This window comes from Molothrus ater, chromosome 22 (genome assembly GCF_012460135.2).
Source record: "Molothrus ater isolate BHLD 08-10-18 breed brown headed cowbird chromosome 22, BPBGC_Mater_1.1, whole genome shotgun sequence".
Lineage (NCBI taxonomy): Eukaryota > Metazoa > Chordata > Aves > Passeriformes > Icteridae > Molothrus > Molothrus ater.
In genome coordinates this window covers 6,196,882-6,213,001 of record NC_050499.2, presented here as the reverse complement: position 1 = coordinate 6,213,001, position 16,120 = coordinate 6,196,882, and the positions used below count along the sequence as shown (strand labels likewise).

The following is a 16,120-nucleotide window of genomic DNA, read 5'->3' as shown; positions in this document are numbered from 1 at the left end:
GGCATGGGGGCTCCAGTAGGACCCCGGTGTGGTGGGCACAGGAGCTTTGGGACACGTGCACACCCGGGCCCCCTCCCATGGCCACTTCCATCCCTGGCAATTCTCTCCCCAGAGGATGGATGGGCCAGCACCACACCTGGTCTCCTGCCTTGCCTCCCTGCCACCACCGTGGGCAGTAGGTGGCCTCTGGGACAGACTGAGGGTTTAGGGACAGGGATGGGGACAAAGGGTCTGGGGGCAGGGGGCCACACTCCAGGTGGGCAGGAGGGGGTTGCCCTGCCCAGGAAAGTCGAGTCTTCCCCTCTGCCTGCTTCTCTCCCACAGACACTGGGGTGCTGGAGGCACAGGAGGGTTGCCTGGGGGGCTGCACCCCTTGGCAGGCTCCTGGTACCCTGCCCCACACAGCCCCTGTCCCCACCGCCGCACACACGGGCGCCCGTGGCTCCAACACACAACCTAGGTAGGGTTTTATTGTGCAGACAGAGGAACACTCCTGGATGGTAAGGTGTTGTTCTTTTGTTGTTGTTGTTGTTGCTTTTCATAGGGTTCTTTTTTTCCGTTTTTTTTTCCTTTTCCCTTAACAGAATTTCTTTGATGACAAGCTGTGGAAACAACTACAAATGTTCACAAAAAAATGAGACTCGAGCCGCGTCCGCGCTCTGCCGCTGGGCTCTGCGCCTGCCCCGGCGCTCACCAGCACGCCCAGGGAGCTGGGCACAGCCAGGCCTCAGCTGGGCACGGCCTCAGCAGCACTAGACAGCAAGCAAGCAGGCAGGGATGGGCAGGGGACGGGCACGGGGGTCGGAAGCAGCTCTGGAGAGGAGCAAGGAGTGGGGAGCAGCTGCTGTGTATTGCTCTCAGCCGTGGTGGCACAGCCCGGGCTGCACGGGTGGCACAGCTGGGGTTCACCCCATGCACCTGGATGCTCCTGCCTGCCTCTTCCTTTCCCTGTGCCCTCCCCTGGGCGAGGCTCCTCGGGGTCCCGTGGGCATCTGGGCAGCCCTGGGCTGGCAGATCTGAGCTGTGCTGGCCATCCCTGTCCCTGCTCTCGCCAACCCCTGGCACCATCCTGGCCTTACCGAGGTTGTGGGCTGCCCTTCGGTCCTTTGCTGCTCTTAAGGGGAGACAGGGAAATGCTGAAAGGGAGGAGAGAGAAGGGAGGGGGCGCACAGGCTCCTCCCAGGAGCACGGTGGGATTGGAGGAAGACTGCTCTGTCTCTCCATGAGGAAGGACTGGGGTACCCACACGTTCCCTTAGGGAAGACAAGGTGCCAGTGCAGGGAAGTCCCTATGGAGACCCTGGGGTCACACTCCCAGAGGGGAACCCCCTCCCCACCAGCCATCCTGGGTGCAGCTCTGAGGGCCCTGGGGAGGGCAGTGGGGCTGTGGCTAGCTCAGAGAGGCTCTGCTTGCCTCCACTGGTGCTGGCAGCAATTCTCTCGTCACAGCTAAGGGCTGGTCCCCGGGGAGAGCGAGTGGTGTCTGGCTCGGGCAGCCCAAAGGTACCAGATGGTGTCTGGAGGAGGCCTCACTTCCAGCTCAGCTGTAAGAAACAGATTAGGAAAAACTTGTTGCCAAAGCACGTTTGCACTGAGCCCATTCCCAGGGCCCCAGCGGAGCCCTCAGGAGGAAGGGGGGGTTCATGGTGTCTCCTAGACCTGCTCCCCTCTCTCCTCCCAGCCTACCAGGCTCAGCAGCATCCCATGGCTCTCCTGCTCACTGAGACAGGAGTAATTTTGTGCCCTCTCTCAGCCGTGGCAGCTCAGGCTGAGAGGAGGAGGGTGAGGAATCAGTCACCGGGGTGGCAGGCGGGGTGGGTGGGGACACCAGGAGCCCTGTCACCTGCAGGGGCCACGGGCACAGCACCCACCACGGGCACAGCACCCACCACGGGCACAGCACCCACCACGGGCACCCTCTGCGTGCTCTCACATCACCCCTCTCTCTTACCTGCCAATCCAGCTGTCTTTCCCCGGTTGAGAACAGGCAAACCCCAAGAGTTAAAGGGATGGGACAAGCGAGGCTGAGGCCTCCAGTGCTCCCAGCACAAGCAAACCAGCCAGCCTACGGAGCGGGGAGGCGCGATGGGAGAAGCAACGCTGCCTAGCAGAGCCACCATGCTTCGGAGCGGGGCGCGAGTGCGTGGGATGGTGAGCCTCGGCACGGGACGGTGGTTAGCGTTAATATACGGCTAAATAGAGATAACACAGAGAGGTTTCACGGCTTCCAGACGCTTCAGCTTCTCTTTCCAGGGGCTGCGAGGAAGGCGGGGTGGCTGGGGTGCTCGGTGTGTGCGTGCGTGTGTGTGCGAGCGCTGTGAGTGTGTGTGCTTCGCCTTTCACAGGGACACGAAGTCCACGGCTTGCAGGAGAGGCAGGGAAAGGAGCAGCAGCAGGAGCCACGAGGTGTTCTGGATCAAGAGGCTGAAGCCGGCGCATTTCTCCAGTTTGTCTGTGAGGAGAAGGAATGGGAAGGGAGAGAAGAGAGGCAATGAAATCCCTCGGGAATGGGGCTCAGGCTGGGAGTTCCAATGGTACTGGAACAGAGCTTCTTGCCTTTGCTCTGTCACAGAAATGCAGCACGCCCCATCCTGGCCTGTTTCCCTCCCAACGTGTAGCAGCAAATATTTTTGGGACTCTGAGAAGCGTAACCCTGCCTGTGCCTGACTGAGGTGACAAGTGGATGGGCACCAGGTGAGACAAAGGTCTGCATCTGGAGGACTGATCCTGTGTGCTGCAGGTGTGAAGGATCCCCACTGTCCTCTCTATGGGAGGATACCCAGGCAATGTGCCCGAGGTGGGACCCAAGAGAGGCAGGAAAAGCGCTGTGAGATGGAGTAGAGTGAGTCCCACCTGAAGAGCATGTAAGGGTCAGGACACATTTATGGAGCTCAGGGAGTTGTGGTGCTCTCTGCTGGCCCTGCCAAGCCAATGAGCAGGTGGGAAGGGCTGAGGCCAGGTGCCACTGCCTGTCTCACCTTTGATAACAGTGATGTTCTTTATCTGATTGCCAGTGTAGTCATTGGTGGCCTTCAGCTCGCACATGTAGATGCCCTCATCGCTGGTGGTGAAGCTCTGCAGGTGGAGGCACACCAGGTTCTTGTGCATGGTGACGTTGGCTCGGCTCCGGTAGATGTTCTCGGAGACGCTGATGGTGCTGTGGATGACGTGCTTCCTGTTGTCCTTGGTGATGCTGAACTCGTAGGTCAGGGGGTTGTCGGTTTTGTTCTCATAGCGACAGTCCACGCGCAGGTTCTGGCCCAGCAGGCAGGCACTCAGGTCCTTGATCATCTGGCAGTGGGCGGCCTGGAGGACTGGGAGAGGCAGGAGAGGGTTGGGCAGGGAACAGTGAGCTCTGGGGAGGCCCATGCAGCCTCCAGGCCGCTCTGGGCCGAGCAGGGATCAGGGAGGGATGTACCTGTCAGGATGACGGCGATGCCCACGGTGGGGTTCATCTTGCTGCTGAGGTGCCCAGTGGGGGCTGTCTCTGAGAGGGGAACCTGGGCAGGGGGAGAGAGAGGCAGTTAGCCAGGCCACTGCCCCATGGGCGTGGGCACTCGATGGTGCAGGCTGCCCTTCTTGCACAGACGGTGCTCGAGCGTCTGCTCCTCCTCACCAGTGCCTGATTCACTGCACAGAGCTGGCACTGCACCCAGCTGGGGAATCAGGCACTGTGTGTCTGCCCAGCATCACCTCTGCACATCCCCAGGCAATGCCCCATCCACACGTTGTTTTCCCTGTCCAGATCCCCCCAGAAGACATTAAATGAGCGTGGCCAGACCTGCAGCAAGGCCTGCATGTCCAGCCTCCTCCCCCTCCTGCCCCATGGCCAGCCAAGGTTTGGACAGGTGAAACCAGGCTGTACCCCAGTGCCTGCACACCTTGACCAGGGGTCTGTGGCTCACGGTGAGGGGGCTGCCAGCTGAGGGACCCTCTTTGGGGGCCAGTGGCCGCCTGCCCTGCCAGTCCTCCAGCAGCTCCAGCGGGTGAGCTCAGCAAGGATGAGTCATTGCAATGCAGTGAGGGAAAGGGGCCAAGAGCAGTGAGGAAGAGGGACACAGCAGCTGGACAGCGAGCCAAGACCACTGAAGGATGGCATGAAGCCTCCAGGAGCTGAACTGAGCCTGCTTGGCCACGGGGTGGAAGGGGTTTGGGTGGCACCATCCACTGTCTGGGTCCCTGCCCAGTGCCTGTCTTTCTCCAGGCTGTGTGTGTGGGTAAGGGGCCCGTGATGAGCCATCCAAACAGCAGGGCTGCTGATTCCAGTTGGCCCAATGCAGCCACAAGGAATCAATTAAAGGTTTGCAGCCTGGCCAAGTGGCCACGTGGGGAATCCAGCCGCAGACATGCGGAATGGAGGGACAGCGCGGGGGAGCAGCGAGGCAGCCGGGCTGAAGGACACACCGAGCGTCCTGCAGTCAGCCCTCCAGGCTGGCCATGGAGGCCAGGTCCAAGAGGGGGAGCTGGTTAACCAGCCCTTCGTGACCCCAGGCTGGCAGAGGGGACAACAGACCCTCAGTTTGCTCCCTCTGAGCCTGGCAAAGCAGCCAGGGAAGGGCTAGGAATCGCCTGTACCACAGCCAGTTGCATTTCGCAATTTCTCTTTCACAATTTTTGTGTTTTTCATATAACGTTCTAAGAGGAAATACCAAGCCCATTTGCTCACCCTGAAGCTCTAAAGAATCTCTTTATCCAGAACCCTTATGCTTGGCCAGGAAGAAAAATTCTCTTCTCTCTGATCTTGACAGCCAAGAGGTTGCCAATGGGGTAAATGCTTGAACCTCTGCATTCCTAGAAACTGTCCCTCTGTCCCTTGCTTTGTCATTTCCCAGCACCAATCTGCTGCTCCCTTTTGAATGTCCTGGGACACTATCTAGGTCATAGCCTGTCTTTCCTCCAGAAAATCCATGCAAAGAAGCTCCCAGAGAGCAGGTTTTCCTCCCATCTATGTGCCCAACACTCAGATTTTCTAGGCTCAGGGTTGATAGCCCTTGGACCCCTCTTCTCCTGCCAGCAGTGCTAGGAGCAGAGCAAGCCAGGTAACTCCTGCAGGATCCCAGGGGTTTGCGTAGGGACAGGGCTCAGGGGGACAGCGGCATTCGAGGGGCTCCAGCTCTCAGAGGGCAAAGTCCCAACCCGCCCGGGGTCACACCATGGCGGTACCTACCCCCTTTACCCACCGGCGTCACAGGCTCAGGGTGACAAACGAGCTGCGGGGATGGGGACGGGGGCGTGCAGAGCCAGGCTGGGGGGCTGACAGGAGCCTGGCTGTGCCGGGGGGTGGCTGCACGCAAAGGGGATGCACGGGGACGCGGTGCGCAGGGAAAAGCGATCGGGAGACCCCCGAGAGGGGCAGGAGGGCTCGGGGTGGGCGAGCTGCCCCCCTGCAGCAGCGCGGAGCGGGAGCGCGGCTGCGGTGCGGGCGTGCGCGCGGGCGCGCCCACCGGGAATGCCGCAGTCCCGAGCCGAGGCTGGGGGGCACCGGCACCGGGGGGTGGCGAGAGGCTGAGCCCGTCCCCTCCTCCGGCGCGCTCCGTCCGGCCGAGCATCCCCCGGGCGAGGGGCGAGATGCCCCCGGTGCCACCGCCGCGCCCGGCGGCTGCGGACCCTCCCCCGCCCGCAGCCCCGCGCCGTGCCCCGAGCCCGGCGGCCGCTCCCGGCCCGGCAGCGTGCGGGGCGCTCGGTGCCTACCTGCGGGCGCTGTCCGGTGCTGCCCGCTGCCTGCGGGGCTGCCGGCGCTGTCCGGGGCTGCCCGGCGGGCTGTGGGCGCGGCGCTCCCGCAATCTGGGCAGGGCTGGGCGGGCGGACCCAGCGAATGGGGACCAGGAGGCGTCACTGAGGCTCGGCCCCCGGCCCTGCGGCGGGGGGCGGTGCGGGGGGGGCCCTGCCTCTGCGGGACTCGGACGCCCCCGCCCCGGACGAGGGGCGCGCACTGATGCGGAAGGTGCGGTTTGCCCCCCTTATGTTCCCCAGGAAGGGCGACACATCCCCATCGCCATGGGAACATCATTTTGCGGAAGAGCTGCCAACCGTCAACTTCCCCAGCAGCGTGGGAGGTGTTTTGCTGGGAAAGGAGGGTGGTTGGGAAGGGGAAAAGGAGCTTGGTGTGGGCTTTGCTGAGGAGGGGGCAGGTACCATCCTCTGCCACCAAATGAGTGCAGCTCAGGTGCTCCAAGAGGCCGCTCTGCACCAGGTCACCACAGGTCTCCTCCATGTGGGGAATCCTTGTGAATCAATGATTCACAATGCTGAATCAAAGAATCACACAATCCTTTAATTTGGGAAGGATCTTTAACACCATCGAGTCCAACTGCTGACCCAACACTGCCAATTCCACTGCTAAGCCATGGCCCCAAGTGTCACATCTACAGCCTCTGTCTGTGATGGCACTGGACACAGACCTTCAGTTTTCGGCCCAGGTCTGGTGACAATGAGGACACAGCAAGGTTTTGCTCCCCACAGGCTCCCATCAGCATGTTTGGGAAGGGGATAAGCAGAACTGCTTCTGCCCAGGCAAAATGGCTTTGGACCCAGAAAGCAGCGTGGGACAAGGCCTCTTCCCTGCTCTTTGGCAAGGTCATGACAGCAGAGGAAGGCAGCAGCAGGGAGCTGTTTTCCCTGTGAGTTTGGGTCCAGAGGTATCCCAGGAAGGCACAGAGACACAGGATGGTCTGTCCTGCTCTCACCTCCTCCCACAGCCCTGGCTGGGCCCTGCTAAAAGGGCTGACACTGGGAAAGTTGATATAAAAGTCATTTTCTCCTCCAGCAGAACCTGATCTCAGGTGACACTCGAGTGCTGAGGTTTTGCAAGCTGGCTGTGCAGGGGCTTTTGCTAATTCTACAGAAGCTTGGCTCTGGCTGCTTGCTCACTACATGGGCTGCAGGTGTGCTGGCCCAAACAGGGACAGCCCTCCAAGCTGGCCAGGGGGCCTGTGGCACCCTGGGAGTGTTCAGCAGGGTCCCAATGTGCTACCATGAGGAGGGTAGAGGGCTGACCCTTGTGGCAGTAGGGTGTTGAAGGCACTGGGGCAGCATGACACACCACACTGCTGGCTCAGGCTGGCAGGGCTGGCTATGGATGGGAGGAGAGGAATGGCAAAACAACAGGGAAAGATACTGAGACTGGGAGCAGATGGATGCAAGGCAAAGAGACAGACACGAGGCATGCTGCAGTGTTGTCAGGGGGGAAGAACTGCAAGCACAAGGTCTACATCCAAACACAGCTGTGATGTGGGGCAGCACATGCAACCACACACACACACACACACACGTCCTTTTCACATTTATCCTCACATCTCCACAAGCTGTGTCTCCTCCACATCCCCACCCTCCACCACAGCTACTGCACAGTGAACCAGGGAATTCAAGCTCCAAGGACTGGCTTCTAGAGGCATGCAGGGGCCCAAGTCCCACTGCGAGAGATTTGGGCTCCCTTTCAGCCTCTGGCTGTAGAGGCAGGCGTGAGTGTGCAGTATCTGGCAGTGCTGGCAACCACTGCCCTGCCTAGGTATTTGCAGGAGGCTCCTTGCAGAGGTTTTCCCTTTTGCTGCAGATTGCAGCCTGGCTGCTGTCCCTAAACCAGAGAAAAGCACCTAAATCACACCTAATGCAGAGGCCTCTGGATAGCAGCCAGAGGAAAGGGGTGGGGAGGAGAAAACCTAATGGAGAGGGGGGCAGGCAGTGTTTGCAGTGGCAGATGTCAGTCAGGGAGACAGACAGCAAGAGGGACGAGGAGGCAGCCAAACAGGCTCAGTGCAGCACAGCAGTGCAGACACCAGCAGGAGAGAGTGGATGCGGCAGGACAGACAGACCAGCAGGCAGAAGCAGGGCACAGACAGCTCCCCTGGGAGCTCAGAGCAGCCAAACTGCCCCTGGATCCTCTCTGGAGAGAAAGCCAGGGCATGTGGGGGTCCCTGGGAGGGAATTCACTGCTCCCAATAGCTCAGTAGCTGCAGGAGGCAGGCTGGGAGCAGAGGCTCTCAGGGGCACCATGACTCGGGTGTCTGGTGATGCTGCAGCAATTAAAACCCGGCCTTGCCCAAGGACATCCTGCTGCAGGAGACACCCTTCTAGGAGAAAGGTGGATGCACATCCTTCCCAAGAGGAACATCTCTGCCCTGCCCTCAGCCTATCCCAAACACAGGAATTGGAGAGTCTCTCCCTTTTCGTGCTGCTCATGAATCACAGCACAGCAGCACACCCCAGGTCCTGCTCAAAACAATGCCCACGCAGCAACCATTTGCTCCCACACTGCCAGTTGCAGGGGAGAGGTGATGTAAGGACATGGACAACAGGACCTGGGGGCAGCCGTGCTGTGGAGAGACCCCTGACACCCTCCCCAAGGCCGTTGGAGCTGGGGAGTTGCAACATGGAGGAGGTAAGGGAGGGCATCTGGGAATTGGTGGTGGAGCTGCAGAGATCACAGCCCAAGGAGGGACTGGTGCTCACCTGCCTCATGGCTCAGCCCCTGCCTGAGACAGGAGGGCTGCAAAGGGTTTGCTCCTCACTGCACGTAGCTAAACCCAGGCCCTTCCCACCCCATCTTTGAGGGACAAGGAAGGGAGGCTGCAGAAGAGCTGTGCCCTTGATTGGAGGGACAGAATGGCCCTCGGGAGCCCAGCGAGGCCCCACAGATGCTAAATGTAGCACGGCCCAGATATGAAGCCCCTGGGCTTTGTGGCAGTGCTGCACAGAGCAGGAGTGGAGGAGACTGTGCTCCCCTGCTTCCTGCAGGCAGCCCAGAGCCAGGCAAAACAGGGGCAGGCAGGACTCCTGCTGCAGCACTGCCTGGGGTCACATCAGCCTGGCAAAGGTGATGGCTGGCACAGAGCCCCGGCCCTGGTAGCCTGTACCTGCTTCGTGCCTGTGTCCTGCATAAAGAGAAGCCCCAGAGAGTGAAGATCTCTAACAGTGATCAGGGCCAGGGAGTGCCTGTGAGCAGTCAGCTCCAGCCCTGCACTGACACACTTGCCAGAGGAACATCCCTCCCCTTCCCTCCCTGTTTGCTGCACATTGTATCCTGGAGCTGCCTTGTAGCTCCCGGCTCTGTGCTTGCAACCAGTGCCCCAAGGTGGGAATGTTTTCAAGGGGCTTCTCTGGGAGGCTGCCAGCACTGAGCATTCCCTGCAGTGTAAGATCCTCGCCAGTAAATCCTGCATCACCTGCACTGCTGCCTTCCCAGCCTACTGAGATCCACCAGGCAAGACCCAGCAGAGCAGAGCCATTGTCCCTGCAGCCTGGTATCCATCTGGAGGAGGGGGTGACTACCTCTGTCTGCCTCCAGCCAAAGGCCACTGAAATCTCTTTGCAAGTCTTAGGAATCCTTGTGGGAGCCAGCCAGCACGCGAGGAGCCAGCTCAGCCTGGAAGAGGAGGTTGACTGAGGTAGAGAGCTCTTAGTTTGCTCCATCTGCTCTCCAGACTGAGTGGGAAGGGCGCTTGGCTGCCTGCTCCAGCCTCCTCCTCACCGCCTCCCATCACATCCTGTTAGCTCTCAGCAGGGGCTGGGTTTTTTTTGGGAGAGCTGCTTTCTGCACCGTGCCCTGCAAACCTGATCTCTGCTGAGCTGCCAGGGAGACACATCCCTGCGGGCAGGAGAGGCATTTCTGCCAGCTGAGCTGGGCAGGTCTGGCAGGTAACTCCTGGCTCAGTTTGCAGACCTGTTTCTTACCTGCAGGGTCAGTGGCCACAGGGCCTGTATTCAAAGCTCTCTGCAAGGTGCCACATCCCATGGGCTCTTTGGAGGGGAGTGAACACGGACAGGGCTAGGATTGGGAAAAGGTGTCACTTCAGATGGCGAAACTCCCCTCTGCCACCTGCTGAACACCCGTGACACCACCACCCTCACCTCCTTTAAAATGGGGAGTACCTGTGGGACTGACACAGGATGTGCAGGATTGGAAGCCCCAAGAGGGAACTGATTCCCAGATAAACCTTAAGCCCCTTTGTTTTAGGGAAAGTTATTTATGTTGGAAAGGAGAAGCTGGGGGCCTCCAGGAGGTGCTGGACAGAAAGAGAGGTGTAGAGCACAGCAGCATTTCTGCTGCCCATCCCCAGCCATGCTTTCCCCTCTGTCTCAGGAGAGATGACTAATGCAAGTTACAGAAAGTGGAAATAGCTTCCTTGAATATTCTCCTCCTATCTGCTGGGCCTTAAGGAATAGAAAGTATTTATTAACATTCCTTATTTATGAGGGAACCATTAGGCCAAGGTGGTTAACTCTCACCACACAGGTTCCTAGGGATAGCACCGCAGAGGAACCACAGGAAGCAGCTGCCTGCAGGGTCTCCCAGCGCTGGGAAGCCCCAAACACTGGAGAGAGGCAGGTGAAATCCAGTCCAGAGTTAAATATAGTCTACAACTTCCTCCTGAGGGGCAGCACCAATCTCTCTGCTCTTTGATGACCAGGGAGAGGAGGTGCAGAAATGGCTGGAACTGTGCTAGTGGACATTTAGGTTGGATATAGGAAAGGATGGTTCTGGGGCACTGCCCAGGCTCCCCAGGGAATGGTCAGGGCCACAAGGCTGCCAGAGCTCCAGGAGCATTTGGACACTGCTCTCAGGGATGTACAGGGAGCTGTGCTGTGGGAACTCAATGACCCTCCCAACTGAGGATATTCCATAATTCCATAAATAAAGGCAGTTTTGTCCCTTTCTAGCACTGCACAGGGCTCAGTCCTACCCTGAGGCTGCCGGGAGCCCTGGCTGGGACCCGGGCAGTGCTGGCAGGGCAGCGGCTGTGGCTGCACACACAGAGCTTCCCTTGAGCAGCCACCAGCTGCTCCTGCCCCGGCGTTTGTGTCACCAGCTCCAGCGCTCCCTCCTCTCCCCATTGTTCGCAGGGACAATGGCACATGTGCAGGGCTGAGGGAGAAAGGGCTTCCCCTGCTCTCAGAGCCCTCCTGCCCCAGCCGAGTGCCTGGAAGAGGAGGAGGCAGCTCTGCCTGCCCACACACCGGGCTCTGGCTCCTCCAGGCCAGCTTTGCTGTTTCCCTTCTCGGCATCACAGCCCAAACACCAGCAGCCCTCCAGCCTCATCAACCTCTTCTGCTGCACCTGGTCACTCAGGGAGTCCTCCCAGTCCATAATGACAAATTGTTTGGAGCAGGGGGGGATTTTCAAGTGCTTCCCAGGCAGCTCCACACCCCTTTGTTGTCGACTCCTGCTCAGGCTGGAGAACCCACAAGTGTCTGGGCTCTCACAGCAGAGCTGGGAGCCCCAGTCCCCCATCCCTTCTACTGTTGCCTTCAGGGACAGCAAGCGGCTCACTTCACATCCCTGGGGAGCAGTTTTGCCACAGAAAAAAACACCCTGAAGAAATTCCTTCCTTTTTTTTTTTTTTTTTTTTTTTTGAGTCCAGGCCAACCGCTCTGCTTTGAAATATTAGTGCAGGAGAGATTGTGGATATAGACAGCACTGTCATGAAGAGGCACTGAGCTATAGAAAGGAGAATCCTAATGTTAGAAAAAAGTTAGAAATGAAAGGGGGAAAAAAACCCCAGGATTGTAGCAGTGGGAATTTACCCAGGCACACAAAGAACTGTGCTGGTGAGTGCTCATCTCTCTGAGCTATTACTTATTATCCATTATCATTAATTATTTATTATCTTTTGTTTTTATCAATTACGTACCTTTTTATTAGTTATTATTATCTACAGAACCTAAAACTCAGCAAGTGGAGGCTCTGCCATGTGGACACTTTACGTTTGGCCAAGAAGCACAACAAACATGAGTAAAACCAGGTTTTGCTGAGTTTGCTCTCCTGTTGCTGAGGAATTCACAGCTGGGAACAGCAAGAATAAACAAGAAAAGGCAATACATGCTTAATAAATCTCCCTTAAATGTTGAGGTCTTCATTGCAAAGAGCAAACACCTCCTGTCTGTATTTTATGGAAGAAATGTCTCCCTGTGGCTGAGGGAGCTCGAGCATGTTCCAAAGCAGAAGCCACACAGCATCTGCTGTAACATTTATGCCTAAGGGGTTTGAGATCCTGCCAGTCAGCACTTGATTACAACTCACTCTCATATTCTCTTCAGATAATTCACAGAAATCTGCCCATAAGATGTCAGCTGTAGCAGGGTAAAGGCACCTACCTGGACACCAAAGCATGGTAACAAATAAGGGTGGATAAACACCCCATGACATCAAAATCTGAAAATCTGTGGCTGCAGGGGAAAACGTTAAAGAAATACAGGACAAGTGCAAAAGCATGAGAGAAGGAGGTGTATGAAAAATTGCAAACCAGAGGCTGAAAAAGCATTTTATTGAGGGAAAAGAAGGTGGAGGAAGAGAAAAAAAGAAAGTCACAGCTGCTGCTGTTGGGGAGAGGAAAAAAAAAAAAAAAAGAAGGATTAGGATTTTGTGAATGCTGAGATAAAGAGGTTTTCTCCGCAGTAAAACTGCTGTAAAAAACAAAAAACAGGTTGAGAGACGAGACCACCACAGCCTTTGTAAAGATGGGCTTTGCTCCAGCCGCTCGCAGCGGCTTCGGCCTGCGCGCCCCGCACGGGCCGCGGCGCTGAGGGCGCTGAGGGGAGCAGCGGGAGGCGCCCCCTGGCGGCGCGGGGAAAGCGGCGCAGCCCCGCCCCGCCGATCGAACTAACGAACTAATAACATCGATCTAAATAACTAACTAACCATCGATCTAACTAACTAACCATCGATCTAACTAACTTGATAACTAACTAACATCTAACTAACTAACCATCGATGTAACTAACTTACTAACCACCCATCTAACTAACTCACTAACTAACCACCGATCTAACTAACTTACTAACCACCGATCGAACTAACGAACTAATTAAACATCGATCTAAATAACTAACTATTAATCTAACTAACGAAACATCTATCTAACTAACTAAACATCTAACTAACTAACCATCGATCTAACTAACCAAACATCTAACTAACTAAACATCTAACTAACCAAACATCTAACTAACTAACCATCGATCTAACTAAACATCAAACTAACTAAGCATCGATTTAACTAACTATTGATCTAACTAACTAAACATCGATCTAACTATCTAACTAACTAATCATCGATCTAACAAACTAACTAAACATCAATCTAACTAACTAAACATCAATCTAACTAACAATGGATCTAACTAACTAACCATCAATGTAACTAACTAACTAAACATTGATCTAACTATCGATCTAACTAACTAAACATCAATCTAACCAACAAGTTATTGTTAGATGTAACCAGCATTAGACATGTAACATTATAAAACAAAGTAACTATAAGTTTCTTATTGTTATCTTCTAGTTATGAATGTTAAAATTTTAAAAGTATGTGTTGTGTGGATTTATTAAAATGCAGTGATTTAATTTATGAAAGTATTACAAACCTAAAAGAGAGAGTTAATTACTTACAAATAGATAACAAATAGAAATAATTAAATAATTTTTTCAAAAGTTAAAACATTATTAAATAATTTAAAGTTTTGTTGAAAACGAAATTGTTAATTTTGTTAGTAATTGTAAATATTAGTTTGTGGGGTTTTTTTGTTTGCTTGGATTTTTGTACTGAGCTTTGATAAAACCCTTTGGAACAAGTATGTTTCTCAGCTTTTTGTCCAAGGATTGACTTATTTACTATGCTTATTTACACATGAACATAAACTATATTTATGTAGTTCTTTACTGCTGGAAGAGTGGAAGGTGTTTGTGTGAGTCAGTTATGACATGATTTTTCATTTTATTCTTTCCATGGAATAGAATTTTTTATGCCATTGTTTGTTGTTTTGTTGTTTTTTTTTTTAATATCGTGAATCTGTTTCGAAGAGATTCAGATTTCAGTTAAAAAATGTTGGGTAAGATACTCCTAAAGCAATGTTTTTTAACTTGAAGGATGTCCTGATAATACTTACTTATTTCTGAGGTTACACATTGGTAAATTTTTAAAAAACCCTTAAAGCAAGTTTTTTGCAACCAAAGGAAAACGAGAAATTTCTGTTGGTGTAAATCAGAGGCAGGGATAAAAAGAAATAATAATAATAATAAGAAAGGCAGGGAATGAATTAGATGAAAGCCAGAGGAAAACATTGCCATTATAATCATGCTACACACACACACGGGGGAAGGCTCTTCTTGCAAAACACACACTCAAGAAAGCGGGGATTTACGAAGCACCACAAACAACATAACCTGCTGTTTACTGCAAGAAGAGTAAACAAACACTAGGAACCAACCCACAGCTTCTTTACATGCAATTCCTCTCTCTGCTGGCAGGCCAGGGCTGCATTTCTGAAAATACATTGGAAATAAATCACAAGAAGCTCCTTTCAGATGAAGCAAAGCGTTGTAAATATGAATTAATCACGTGTGAAGGGCCAACAAAGACGGCCCGGGTGTCCCCCTCACGCAAAGCAATGATTTGATGGAGCCAGCCTCTTCCCCTTAATAATACACGGATTGCTTTTGCTTGGGAGAGACACGAGGGCATCAGAATCCCAGAGTGGTTTGAGTTGGAAGGGACGTTGCCCTCGCGGGGGTGTCTCCATCCAGGGAACTGAGAGCGAAGGCAGAGGCAGGGTGTTTATCCTGCTGGGAACCACGAGAGTGCAGCATTGCCCTTCGCTAGGCTGCTGCTCGCGGGCGCAGGGACAATGCTGATTCCTTGCAGGTGAACTCAAATTACACAATGCACGAAGTGGAAAGAGGAGAGTCCTGTGCTTTCTTGACAGCATACAGGCCGTCGGTAGGGCGGGTTTTGGTTTATTTTTTTATGTCTCAATGGTTTTTTGCTTTTCAGAGCTTAGCCCGGTGTTCCCTGGTGGGGTGGATAGGAGGGGTCAAAGTGAGCCTCATGAGCTGCACAGCTCTGTTTTGTGCACATACTCTTAGGCCTGACTTACTGAAGTGGGGTTTTAGTGGAGATTTCAGTGGGGAGGAGCACTCCCAGCTGTATGGAAAGTAGATGGGAATAATAATAATAAAAAAAAAGTGAAAATCTGCTGATCTCCCAGCAGCTTAGTGGATGAAATGATGAAAACAACTTCTGAATTCTGGCATTAGTGTGCATGGAGCGTGCCATGGGCTGCTCCAAGCTTTATGGTTGTATCAAAGGGGTAAGGGAAACTCTAGAGGAGAATGCTGGCAGGGAAAGAGAATAGAATCACTAGAAAGCCAGACTGGTAGAGTCATTAAATAACATATAAGTCTTCCTTCTCTGTCCCAGGCTTCTCAGAATCAGCAACATTGCTGGCTGGCACATCTGTGTCTGGTGGTGAAGGAGTGAGTGGCTTAGACCTGGGAGCTCTCCTGGATTGTTTTTCCAAGCCTGATATGTCCATCTTGTGCAGGTGTGGACATTTGACCCTGTCTGGATGCCTGTAGACCTCAGTGTTGTGCTTCCTGCCTGGCTGCAGCTCAAACTATCTTGACCTACAAAACAATTTCCAGCCCCTTGCTAAACACAACAAAGAACTGTCCATTGATCACTTAAATGTTTTCCAGTCCCCCATCTAGCCAAACTCTCTCTCTTTGGCACCACTTACCACTCAGTAAACCTCAGCCAGCAGGAAAAAAAAAGTTTCTTGTTTACGAAATAAAAAGAGCGATTCTCTGCTTCGAAGGCCTGGGGACCTTGTTTACCCTCCAGCCTGGAGTGAGTTTTTATGGGCAGGTTTATAAACCCCTGCACAGCCAGCTCTGTAGTGCTGACAGACCTTTCAGTGTAGCTGCTTTAACACCTCTGCTCTGACAGGAGCAGCGCTGTGGATCTCAGGGATAGCAGCAGAACAGACAGGACAGACATTTTTGGCAATTGGCAGGATCCTGTGTACTGCAGAGACCTCTATCTTGCTAAGGGAGTGGAGCCCCTTTAGTGTCTCGACGGGGAGGGGACAGGAAACAAGGCAAACCCATTCCAGCCCTGCCAAAGCTGCTGTTTTGCCCTGAGTTTTTGAGACAGAAACATGGTACGGTGTGTAAGGGAAAAGTGTTGGGCTGAACCCTGTTCTAGAGCTGTCACCAGCAGTGTTCTGTCACCAGTGTCACAACACAGGACCTGCAAACCCCTCAATGCTCCCTGTGCCCACTCTGGCACGTGCTCTTCTGCAGCCTTTGGTTCTTCCTTATCATAAATCCTGTAGGATTTAACTTC

At 54.2% G+C, this 16,120-nt stretch overlaps 1 protein-coding gene across 1 annotated transcript; it reads right to left on the bottom strand.

Moving 5' to 3' along the window:
- Positions 1-948: 948 nt before the first annotated feature.
- THY1 (Thy-1 cell surface antigen) lies at positions 949-5,891 on the bottom strand. Its single transcript, XM_036397360.2, has 4 exons — positions 5,691-5,891; positions 3,418-3,499; positions 2,978-3,313; positions 949-2,451 (listed from the first exon to the last, which is right to left on the bottom strand). The coding sequence occupies exons 2-4, from the start codon at positions 3,452-3,454 to the stop codon at positions 2,339-2,341; spliced, it is 486 nt and encodes a 161-aa protein (XP_036253253.1). The 5' UTR covers positions 3,455-3,499; positions 5,691-5,891; the 3' UTR covers positions 949-2,338.
- Between the last annotated feature and the right edge of the window lie 10,229 nt (positions 5,892-16,120).